The 12,896-nt window shown below is 33.9% G+C and overlaps 1 protein-coding gene across 1 annotated transcript in view; it reads right to left on the bottom strand.

The window, feature by feature from the left end:
- Window positions 1–12,896, bottom strand: part of LOC143081081 (E3 ubiquitin-protein ligase rnf213-alpha-like) — an 81,227-nt gene that overhangs the window by 52,299 nt on the left and 16,032 nt on the right. The window contains exons 16-22 of the mRNA XM_076257316.1: window positions 11,019–11,152; window positions 9,722–9,814; window positions 8,414–8,593; window positions 7,493–7,650; window positions 5,172–5,394; window positions 3,588–3,758; window positions 643–705 (exon numbers count right to left, since the gene is read on the bottom strand). Of these exons, the coding sequence (XP_076113431.1) occupies window positions 643–705; window positions 3,588–3,758; window positions 5,172–5,394; window positions 7,493–7,650; window positions 8,414–8,593; window positions 9,722–9,814; window positions 11,019–11,152 (1,022 nt within the window). The remainder of the gene's footprint in view (window positions 1–642; window positions 706–3,587; window positions 3,759–5,171; window positions 5,395–7,492; window positions 7,651–8,413; window positions 8,594–9,721; window positions 9,815–11,018; window positions 11,153–12,896) is intronic.

Raw genomic sequence — 12,896 nt, 5'->3', positions numbered from 1 at the left:
GTGTATTCTTCCTTAAAAACGCAATTTACGATCGCATTAAAGGAAAAAGAGATATCGTCTTTTAAATACTGAATGCAACAATGTAAATAACGTTATACGAATAAAAAAAACTAGCTGAAACATCTTTTTGCAGACACACTTAGATTGATTCAACTCCTGTTTCTTTTAAGTTTCACCAATTATTGGCAGTATCGTCCTCTTGGTCACAACATCAATATAAGCGACACTTTTCAGTGCATCTATATGATGATATAGTATAATCACAGATAAAGCCTTATAATGGAATAAATTATTCAATAGCTTCACGTATATATGAGCCATCAAAACATAACAAAATATATCTTAATAATACCAAATCAAATATAAATGACATTTACAAAAAGTTTATTAAAACACCTGACTTTTAATTGTTATATGTTGAGGTCACATAGTCATAATATAAATTTGTTTTATTATGAATTCGTGTATGCTCAATTGAAACTAAGTAAACACCTTGACTTCCGATCAATATAAAGCAAAACTCTGTACAAAGGAATTTTTAAAATAAGAATAAAAAGTAAAACCACAAAAATAATGAACTTCGAGGAAAATTCAAAACGGAAAGGCACTAATCAAATGGCAAAATCAAATGACATGTTTTACCTTTTTATATTTCTCTTGATTTTCGTCATCGATGCATCCATCCTCTAAAAGTGGGTGCAAAGTCTGCAAAAAAAACCAACCCACATTTTATCATTAGCAATGATATAGAACATGTAATGGACTGGTTACCTAATAACATGTTTTTCTAAAAAAAAAGATCGATATATGAATATTAAAAATTTCGTTATTCTGTCAATAATCTGTTTTATCTCTGTAAGGCAAATGGTACAAGTTCTAAAAACTTATCTTTTGTGGTAGTTCATCTGTAATGATTTGTTGATAAACAATGTTTAAGTTATCGTTTATACAGAGAAATCGCTTCTGAAATATAAGAGAAGCGTAGCCTTGACATTTCTCTTTTTTTTTTATCTCTGAATGTTGTATCAATAAAAAAAAATCATCTAAATAAAATAAAATGTCTACAAAAGAGAGAAGAAGTCGAGTTAACAGAATCAGACCCTTAATGACAATGGAAAAACATTGGTTGATTTTATGGAGTTTTACTAAGTTTAGACTTTCTGTGTGGTAATTTTACACCTCTGGTTCATGTCATGGTGCTGGTTGGTGCAAGTTTGTTTACAGATATTCTAAGTCAGGAGTCTATTGTTTAGTGGTTTTCGTTTGTCAATATGGTTCATAAGTATTTCTCTTTTCTCGTTTTTTATATAGATTAAACAATTGTTTTGCTTTTCAAATGTTTTACACTAGTCATTTAGGATCCTTTATAGCTTTGTGTTTGGTGTGAATAAAGACCTATTAATGTTTACTTTTACATATTGTGATTTGGATAGAGAGTTGTCGTATAAGCACTTACACCACATTTTCGTATTTCTATTTTAACAAAATACGACGAACCACTGCTGTGAACAGTAGCAAACAATGTTCTAAAAATATTCAAATGGATTTTTTAAGTATTATGTTACTATTATATAGTCATTTTATAAAATTTACTGTTTGCAAAACTATGTATTAATCTTGGTAATAATGATGTTTTAGTCCCAGGCGGATAAACCTGGCCTCACAATTTTTTGGATCTTTTGGTCCTCGGCGATCTTAAACTTTGTAGTTGTTATGGCTTTCAAACTTTTTACATCTGAACATAGTTTTGCATGGATGTAGCGCGCGTCTGACGTATAAAAATCTTTTTTAACCTGTTACCTTTTGATGGCTATTATTCCTTTGTTTCTCTGTCCTATATTTTGTCCCATTTATTTGTTTATTTATTGTCACCCTGTCGTGTAATGTTGTCATTTTGATATTAATATAATTAACACTGCCATTTTAGCGGGAGGTCGATGCCACTGCTGGTGGACGTTTCGTCTCCGAGGGTATCACCAGCCAAGTAGTCAACACTTCGGTGTTGACATGAATATCCATTATGTGGTCGTTTTTATAAATTTCCTGTTTACAAAACTTTTAATTTTTCGAAAAACTAAGGCTTTTCTTATCCCAGGAATAGATTACCTTAGCCGTATTTGGCACAACTTTTTGGAGTTTTGGATCATTAATGCTCTTCAACTTTCTATTTGTTTGGCTTTATAAATATTTTGATATGAGCGTCACTGATGAGTCTTATGTAGACGAAACGCTCGTCTGGCGTACTAAATTATAATCCTGGTACCTTTGATAACTATTTACACCACTGGGTCGATGCCACTTCTGGTGGACGTTTCGTCCCCAATGGTATCAGCAGCCCAGTAGTCAACACTTCCGTGTTGACATGAATATCCATTATGTGGTCGTTTTTATAAATTTCCTGTTTACAAAACTTTGAATTTTTCGAAAAACTAAGGCTTTTCTTATCCCAGGCATAGATTAACTAAAGCTGGGGTCACACATTCACGATTTTTACTGCCGTCCTTGACAGGACCATTCCCGATTAAAATTTATCAAAAGTCTGATCAAGATCCTATGAATCGTGGATGTAAATTCAAACTTTAAAAATTTAATCACGACAACAATCAGATATTGTTCAGGAAGCGTCGATATTAAACCGTTTCCAAGCGAATTTATCCCGATAATCCCGTTCTAAATCCGTTTCTAATCCGATTTTTATCTTTCGCCAGGTAAAATTCGACCGAGTCTGTCACGACTGCGTCCCGATTCTACCGAATGTAGTCCGACAGAGATCAGATAGTGACAAGACAGTGAACCGACGCTGACGGAAGTTATCCGTTCGAACAAATTTCTCCAGATCATTCCCGTTCCACAGGACACCGTCCCGAATACACAGAACATTGTTAGGAATTCGATCCGATACAGCAGAATCTGTCACGACATAGGCACGATTGTAATACGACTAGACAAAATCGGCTGAGTTTCCCCGAATGTTACGGGACGCACCTAACTGTCGGGGTGCTTTGCCGTACTATTCGGACCCTTCCCGACCAGTAGGAATCTGTTACGAACTAAAACGACTGCGTTCAGACAATAATAGGACATTCCAGATAATTGAGGATACTAATCCGACTTTTTCACTTTTCGTGTCGTATCGCTGTCTGATCTCAAACGGGAGTAATAATCGGCAATGTGTGAACCCTGCATTAGCCGTATTTGGCACAACTTTTTGGAATTTTGGATCAATAATGCTCTTCAACTTTCTATTTGTTTGGCTTTATAAATATTTTGATATGAGCGTCACTGATGAGTCTAATGTAGACGAAACGCGCGTCTGGCGTACTAAATTATAATCCATTGTTACATTATAGTTCGTTTCTGTGTGTGTTACATTTCGGTGTTGTGTTTCTGTTGTGTCGTAGTTCTCTTATATTTGATGCGTTTCCCTCAGTTTTAGTTTGTAACCCGGATTTCTTTTTTCTGTATCGATTTATGAATTTTGAACAGCGGTATACTACTGGTGCCCTTATTTTTAGATAATTAAATGTAAAAACATGTGCATAAGAATTAATTTAAAGGTGAATAATTTGATTAAATATATTTTTAACCTTCAATGGCATTCTTGGAGAGTCCTCAGCAAGACCAACTTCATCTAATACAACTACTGACACATATCTGTCAAGGTCTTTATCTCTTTGGTAAGATGCACACTGTCGAAATGCACCAATAATTCCCTCTGGTACTGATAAAGGACTGCATTGGTAAGATACCATCTGAACCTGAAAACAAACCAAAGTTTTTAAAATACTGAGTTCACAAATAAATAGATTTAATAAAGCAAAGGGAAATGTTTATTCGATGCACACTTTTCGTTTTACATGTAAAGGCATCGTTATCACTATCTTTATTTTTTATCGATATAAAAATAAAATGATATAAATCACTTGAATTAATGATCGATTCCTAAAGATAGCTAATAAGATTTTTACCATAGCTTTTGATAACAGAAACATCCTTCTACTTACAAGATATTTGTGTCCACATATTCTTTTTTTCTTTTTATGATATAAACTAACATTGATTTAGCGAATACAAAAGTAAAAAGTATGTCTATGACTTATTTTGACATTAACTTTTATCTATCTTATAGTTATGAATGTTCAATGTTTACACCGTAGCTATTATCATTGCTTTACGTACTTTTTTTTTTTAAACCTCCATGACTTATTACTCAATAAAGCTTACCAACTTAGCTTACAGGAGTAACTGTCAGGGTCTCGCATGTGAAACAGAATCTGCTTACCTTTTTTAGCACCTGAGATCACACTTGTGTTTTGTAGGGTTTGTGTTGCTCAGTTTTCTTTTGTTATGTTTTGTTTACTGTTTATCCTTTCGTCGTTTTTCGTATTTTGACATGGCATTGTTTTCGACCGAGTTTGAATATCCGTTTAATATTTTAAGCTGTTCTTTTAACATTGACAATGTATGAATGATAAACGCAAAACATAACTGTTATAGTGGGTTTTGAAGTCATACCCTCGTGATTGTATCTTCATGATACCGTCATGTTTCCTATTTAAAAATTAATTCAACCCTTTTTTGTCTCTAACTTTCGTGTTTATTACTCAAACATATGGTGTTCGAAACTGAGTGTCTTTATATATAAGTTTTTTTGACAGAAAAATTTGTGAAAAGTATGTTTATAATCAAGCATATACCCTTTTAATGACTACTGCGTAAACTGGGAGCGACATGTATTTCCAATTCACTGTCGCTTAAACGGTCATAAAGTGTCTGTTATTTATTCATAATATTTTAAAATTATAGTTGTAAAAAATGTGTTAGTTTACTTGACTTGAAACTAGAATATAAGAAAAACAACTTTTCAATTTTCACCTTTATATAAGTTTATCAATTGGTTCAACAGCTATTACATAGATAAAGGAAGATGTGGTATCGGTGCCAATGAGACAACTCTCAATCCAAGTCACAATAAAAGTAAATCATTATATATCAAGGTACGGTCTTCGACACGGAGCCTTGACTCACACCGAACAGCAAGCTATAAAGGGCCCCAAAAAAATACTAGTATAAAACTATATATTCAAACGGGAAAAACATCAGTCTACTGAGATACGAGAAACACTTATGAACAAAACCAAAAAACGACACTAACGAACATCAGATTATACCTGTTTGTAGGTTTTGAAGATGTCATCCTGAGCAGCATTTCCCTGCATGGAATCAGAAACTATTGTCTTTGCTAAAGATTTAGAACTTCCAGGTTTACCAACTAAAAACATAGGTATTCTCATTTCAATGCACACTATCATCATAAACACATTCTCCTTTAAAGCCTGATTTCTGGCAATATTCGGAGCAAGCTTTACACTGTCTAAAAATACAGTTTGGCACCTATAAATAGAAATGCAGAAAAATAAAGTAAATAGTGAAAGTTCTATTTGGTAGTAAATATTGATTGCTTTTGGACCATTTTCAGCTCCAATACATTTATTTCATATAAAAAGAGGATTTATTTACTTAAAACGGCTGTTTTACTGCTCTTTGGTATGATGTTTTTTCTCTTTGACACATTCCCAATTTCCATTCCAAATTTTATGTTTTCATTTTAATGACTTATACTACAAGTACGTCCAGACGAACGAATGAACGGACTGACGGTCGCACGTACCAGAAAACATAACGCCCATAAATGGGGCATAAAATGCATTCTAAGAAATCAAAATACATGTATATAAATGTATACAATTCATATTAATATGTACTTTTGATAGATTATTTTTATTTTCTAGGAAAGATAAAAACCCAGAAGACAATGATTAAACCATTATAAAAGAGCTATAAAAAAAACCAGTTTCGACAAAACTACACAGAAAACCATGGTTGTAAGTATAACGGAATTTGATGAGACTGTCATTAAAGTGAGAGGGTTAGCGCTATAGAACCAGGTTTAATCAACCATTTTCTACATTTGAAAATGCCTGTACCAAGTCAGGAATATGACAGTTCTTGTCCATTCGTTTTTGATACGTTTTGTTATTTGATTTTGCCATGTGATTATGGACTTTCCGAATTGATTTTCCTCTAAGTTCAGTATTTTTGTGATTTTACTTTTTACCAGAACTTCAACAAACAAAAGGTAAAATAGTAAAATAGTGAGGAATGTTACAAACAGTAAGACTCATTTAAATGGCAAAATCAAAATCTCAAACACATCAAAGGAATGGTTAAGCCCCAGTACCACTAGACCACGATCACACCACGCTCACCGCGATCTTAAATAAATTCAGATCGTGGTGAGATCGCGGTATAAGCGGCATGCAAATGTTAATGTTGCTTTCACGATGTTACTACTCCTCGTTACGCTTCTACAACGATCCCGCTACGATTATACACCGTTCTCACCTCGCTTATTCTGTGACCTCACTACGCTTATCAAGATCTTTCTACGCTCATCACGTTCTCACTACGACCATACCACGAGTTATCCGATTGCAACACGATCTTACCACGCATCTACTGCGATTATAGCACGTTCAAGATTATACTACGTTCATACTGCGATCTTACTACCGTTCTCAGCAATAACGTCACCATCGTGTTCCATATAAATTCTGTTTTATTCCTTATATTTCTGATTAATAAGGAGATTTCTCGGAAACAACCCAATCATGTCAAAAAAATCTACCATAACACGCGCGCGTGGTGGTATGAGTAGATGTAGAGGCAGATGAAGAGGGAACTCTAATAGTAAATAATCCTGACGAGATGTCATACCTACCAATGCAACCAATGCAACCTGAATCACAACTTATTGCTGGTCCATCAAGCTGAATGACGATGTTTTAGTGAACAATAGCAGGGATGACACAGATGTGTCAAGCATGGTGAGCCGTTGGAGAAAAAGGACAAGAGGTCCAAATTATATACAGACAACAAATGTCATTTTTGCGCCTGTCCCAAGCCAGGAGCCTCTGGCCTTTGTCAGTCTTGTATGAATTTTAATTTTAGTTTCTTGTGTATAATTCGGAGTTTAGTATGACTTCCATTATCACTGAACTAGTATACATATGTGTGCGGGTGCGGGAGTTTCTCGCTGCATTGAAGACCCATTGGTTGCCTTCGGCTGTTGTCTGCTCTATGGTCGGGTTGTTGTCTCTTTGACACTCGCTGTCACTACGCTCTGATTTCGCCACGACCGCACGACGATTGTTATGAACATGTTCACAGTTGGCCATGCTCATCATGATCTTGTAGACCTCACCACGACCGTATTACGACCTTAATGCGATCTACACGATCGCACTTCGATCGTCAAAGTTTGCATTTTTTTCACAGATCGTAATCTGATCGTGGCCTAGTGGGACTGCGGTATTAAAAAGTTGCACTTTATTTAATGGTTAATAGTTCCTTTACATGCGAAACCTTATCTTGCAACTCTTAAATTACATCTTAACTCTTATAAAAGCCATTATAAATACATCGTTATTACTTTGAAATTTCCTGCTCTATTTCATCTGCTCCCTGCTTCAATTTCAATGGAGATTTGAAATACTTTGCCACTGCTTTTCGATAGCCATCTCTGTTCTTTAAACAAGCGTGGTAACTCACTCCGATCGCAAGAATCAATGCCCTGGTTACATCATCAACCTATAAAATTATAACAGCAGCTGTAATATAATTGATTTTCTTGTTAATGTTGGATAAATTAAAAAAATGACAGATAGTTAAAGAAAAGCTATAGATAGAAGGCGGTAGAAAAATATTGGACATATATTGCGAATGGATAACAACCGGCATGTGAAAAAAGTTTTGACATGGACACCACAAGAGACAAGAAAGCCTGGAAGACCGAAAGGCACATGGAGAAGAGATATAGCAGCAGAGATAAAAAGACATGGTTACACCTGGAATCAAATAGACAAAATCGCAAAAGATGCTTTATGTGTTCAAGAACAGGAAAAGGATTTAGTAAAGATAGCTAAAAAAACAACAGAATTAAAAGTAAAGTGCATTGACACATAGATTATTAGTCAACTAAAATAGAGGCGAAAGATACCATTGAATATTCAAACTCATTCGTCGAAAACAACTGACAATGTCATGGATAAAAAACGAAAAACGACGAAATGCCATTAGAGAAAACATAAATCACGCATATAGAAAAAAGACAGACAGCACAAATCCCACAGCATATCGGGATGGTTCTCAGTCGCGCCAGATGGTTATGCAGACCCGGTCCCAAATATTGAATTCGTCGTGATGTGTGTGTATGTTCAAAACAAACGATAAGTGATTCAGGAAGTCCCATTTGAGGACAATGGTTCGTGATTGAGATTTCAAAAATTGGAACATATCCGTCGTCATCTGTAAATCAAACTTATAATTTAACAAATATGATAATAAAGATCACCTCCTGCTGCTGTTTGACTTCTTGTATTTCATCATCCGACTCTGATTCTGGATCAATATTTCCGCGTTGTTGTGTCATCTTACTAAACAGTAAGTTTTGTGTTTGACTTTGTTTTTTGAACCAACTCATCACTTGCAAAGTCCTTTCTACGTCTCGTAGACTAACAAAACTACATTCATCCTACAATGTAACCATATTATATTTGAAATACATGTATATGTTAATGTTTCAAAAATTTAACTTGAATGTATTGAACGCAAAACATTTACTATGTTAGGTTATCTAAGTTTTATCTTTTATGTCAAAAAGAATTCTTTGCCCCAAAAAAAACAGAACCCCATAATGTAAATAATATAATAAGTAAAATAACAAAAAACCGAACACCAAGGAAAATTCAAATCGAAAAGTCCCTTATATAATGTCAAAATTAAATACTCTGAAACCTATCAAACGATTGGAAAAAAACAACCATTATGTTCCTGTTTAAATTGTGTTTTTTTTTCTTTAAATTGTACTACAAAATTATGTCCAGGAAAAACATTGGTGTGTGCTAAATAAGCAAAAGTATAAGTGTAACTTGATTGTGTTACATTTGAATCGAACACACTGATGAGTCTTTTGAAACAAAAAAGTTTCATCTCCTTCAGACAAAGTTTAACTTTGATGAATTTAACTTTTTTTTCATGTACTCTTTTGGGGGGAATGCATTTACAACCGTTTCGATTTTAATACATCATAGGTATTAAAATATTCGGCTATTTCCTGTTTCACTGAAAGAAAATTAAGGAAAAAATGCATGAAATTCATTACTTGTTGTTGTTCTTTTTTACAGTGATGGGTCATTACTTTGTCTTAGGGACCATTAGCAGTCCCTGATGGTCAGAACAGTAGTCAATAGGTTGGTACTGCCATGATTTATAACAAACCTTTCTATAAGAGTCCGTTTATACTTAAATTGCAGATTTCATCTTCCTCATGCAAAGTTGAAATCAGAGGAGTTGGGCTATTTTGTATGTCTTTTTTTAGTCATAAAGCTCTTCAGCTTAATCCATTGCTTTCAAATATTCGAATTGGAGCGTTCTGAATGAAGGTTATTGAAGAAAAGCGGATGACATTTATAACTTTTTGTTTTCTTTTTATGTAGATCAAATGCGTGGCTGGTGTTCACAATTCTAAATCCTGGTATCTTTAAGATGTATAAGACTAAAATCCTATCTTTAGCTTATAAATATTTTGTTCATTTTATAACAAATTAAGTCTGTATAAAAAAAAACACCCTTTCCCATAAATCATCATTAAAATTCTTACTTTTTGATTTCTCATATAATCTTGAGATGCAGTCAAAATATCACTCAAAACTCCATCAAGGTTTCGTAATGATGGCAACTCTCCGTTCTTGATCTGCAATTCAAATTTACATGTACATGTAGACAGTACGTTTGTTATGTTGATTAGTAAGGAAGCAATTTATACTGTATTTTTTTTACTTTGCAGCATTGCATTTAGAAACTTTACTGTTCTAGCTTATGAGGTTTTGTTTGAATTATCTAAAATAAGAAGCACATTGTAACACTAGTTTTGAAAAAAATGAGTAAAATAACAAAAATATTGAACTCCGGGGAAAATTTCAAACGAAAAGTTCCTAAGCAAGCTCAAAAGATAAAACACATCAAACGATAACTTTTGTTATTTATCTTTTTTTAGGTACAGGTCCCTATATAGTAAACTGAAGACAAACAAATCCCTTGAACATGTTCGAAAAACCATCATATTCAGTTGAAACAGTTGCCATCAATAACCCGGTTTAAACTTATTTGGCAATCTTCCGTTATTGAATATGTGTGTTGCATAATGATTACATAGGTATTCCTTTTTTTTAAACACTTTCTGCGGACTTTTTTTACAGTTATGAATATCAAAAAATGCATCAAATCTAAAAGGATTAATGCAAAAATATAATTTACAAAGTGAACGTCTTTCATTCTAAGGCCAAGGATGAAATCCATTGTGTGCAAACTAAATGTAACATAGCTTATATTTGTCAATTATATGTATTTCTATATATTAGGGATATAACAAGTAACCTCTTTGTACTAAACCTATGTTATCATCATATACTTCCGTTGATTTTGCCGCTCAAAAGTTTAGATCTTTGTTAATTAAATCATCTATTCATTTGTTGTTATTTTTTGTATTGCATTTCTTCATATATTCAATAACATATTTTAAATCATTCAGAGAAACTTTTGGTGGCAAACAAATGCCACGTACTGAAGCACAGACGTATCTTGGTTAAAGGAAATATCAGACACTACAGAATATGCAACACGAACTATCAAAAACTGGTTATGCATGGTGGACGGTAGTATTTCTTATTCCATTAGTGCCATCCGTGATTTTGCTGAGTGATATATCACATAAACATTCGGGCACTTAATGAATTGATGATATTTCTAACAAAAGAGATCACTGCAAATGGGGGTTTAATCAAAGGAAGTACATGTGTGATCATAGAAAAACTGTAATGTTGACGCTATTTTTTACAATTCAAACATTGTGAAAGGCTCTTGCCTCAAAGATATAAAAATAAATGTTCAACACCTACATATCTCAGTACCATCTGGCGTATATACTTTTTCTCTACATCAGCTGTTAATTGTCCGAAATCCCAGACCAATGGAAGCATGCTTTGTGGGAGTGGCTGAACTCGATAAACTAGTCTTCTCATTGGAACACGACCTACAAAGATTTCAATGATATATATTTATATTTTTGAAACAGTAAAACTGTGAATTTAATTACAAAATGGTAACTACATATAAAAATAGATAAGACGCGGTTCCCCTTAAATATTATGTTCTGAAGACGAACGATTTCTTTTTATGATTTCTTAAAATAGTAAAGCTAAAAGATTGAAAATGAAAAATGGTATTTTGTTAATATAAAAAATGTCATTTAACTTTTCATTGCTTGAATAGGACAAATTTTTTTTTTAGTTCAAATAGAATACATTGTGATTTTATTTGAGACTTTCTATTTTGGTTTGTTTTCTTTGTGCCATGGATTTTACGTAACAAACGCTACCTTAAAAAACACATCGACGAACAAGAACCCTACAAAACGACAGAATAGTGGTGGTACCGTTCAGCAGTTAAACAACAATTGGTCAGAGCATAGGCCCTGTTCAAATCGACGGTACCTGGTGGACTATCAGAAGTTTAAAGGAGTGTACCTTCTGTAAACAGAGGGTGAAATGTTTCACTTAAACTAAAGGCGGTGATATGGAGCTTGACTTTTATCACAAAATAGACTAAAATTTAAATCCGCAATATCCCATAACACCTTAATACTTGAGTGATGGTGCGTTAGTTTGCCTGCGAGTGGAGCAGATAGACAATGAATTATTCTCAGATGATATTGGAAAAAACATTCATGACAATGTAGCTGTGTTAACGAAAATATCTGGAAAAGTCGGTATGATGGTAGATTGTGAAAGAATCCGATGATTTTAAAAGAGTACTGCTGCAAAATTGTAGTGTATTTGCTGATCCTGATGGGTAAGCTGGTCATACATTGTTGGGAATGCATGAAAAAAACCTGGAAAAAACAGATACCAACCAAGGAACCCCAAGAAGAGTTCCATTGTTTAAGAGGAAAATATTAGAAAAACAGATTCAGAAGCTGGAAAAGAAAGGATTTATTGAAAAATCGTGCATTCCTTGGTCAGCACCATTTTAAAAGTTCAGAAAAAAAGAATCATCATGGAGACTAAGTGTTGACTATCGAAAGTTTAATGATAGAACAATTGAAGATGCTTATCCGATTCCAAGAAAAGAGGACACTTTGGATGCACTGAACGGCTCACAGTGGTTTTCGCCTTTTGACTAATATATGGCGTATCATCAAATTCCGATGAAACTGTGTGATAAAGAAAAGACTGCGTTTGCAACACCATTGGGAAGATAATACCAATATACTGCCATGCACTTCGGGTTGTGCACTGCGCTTAAACATTGCAAATGATAATAATATCTGCCTTGCATGTGTTACAATGACATACAGCAGTATTGTACATGGATATAATTGTGATAAGGAAAACGTTTGAAGAACTTTTGAATAATACATGTTAAATTATAGATAAAAACAAGAACTTGGTGGATGGAAAGTTGAAACCAAAAACATGTACGTTCTTCAGACATGAGTTACTGACACGTCAGGGGTATATACAAAATTTAGTCCTGGTATCTATGATGAGTTTATTTACAACCACTGGGTCGATGCCACTGCCGGTGGAGATTTATTTTCCCGAGGGTATCACAAGCCCAGTAGTCAGTACTTTTTGTGCTGACATGAATTATCATTGATATGGCTATATTTATAAATTATATGTTACCAAAATTTAGAATGTTTGAAAAGCTAAGGCTTTTCTACCTCAGGCATGTCAGGCATAGATTATCTTAGCTGGATTTGGCAAAACTTTTAG

The sequence above is a fragment of the Mytilus galloprovincialis genome, chromosome 6 (assembly GCF_965363235.1).
Source record: "Mytilus galloprovincialis chromosome 6, xbMytGall1.hap1.1, whole genome shotgun sequence".
NCBI classification, from domain to species: Eukaryota; Metazoa; Mollusca; class Bivalvia; order Mytilida; family Mytilidae; genus Mytilus; species Mytilus galloprovincialis.
This window is presented reverse-complemented; position numbering and strand designations above follow the sequence as displayed.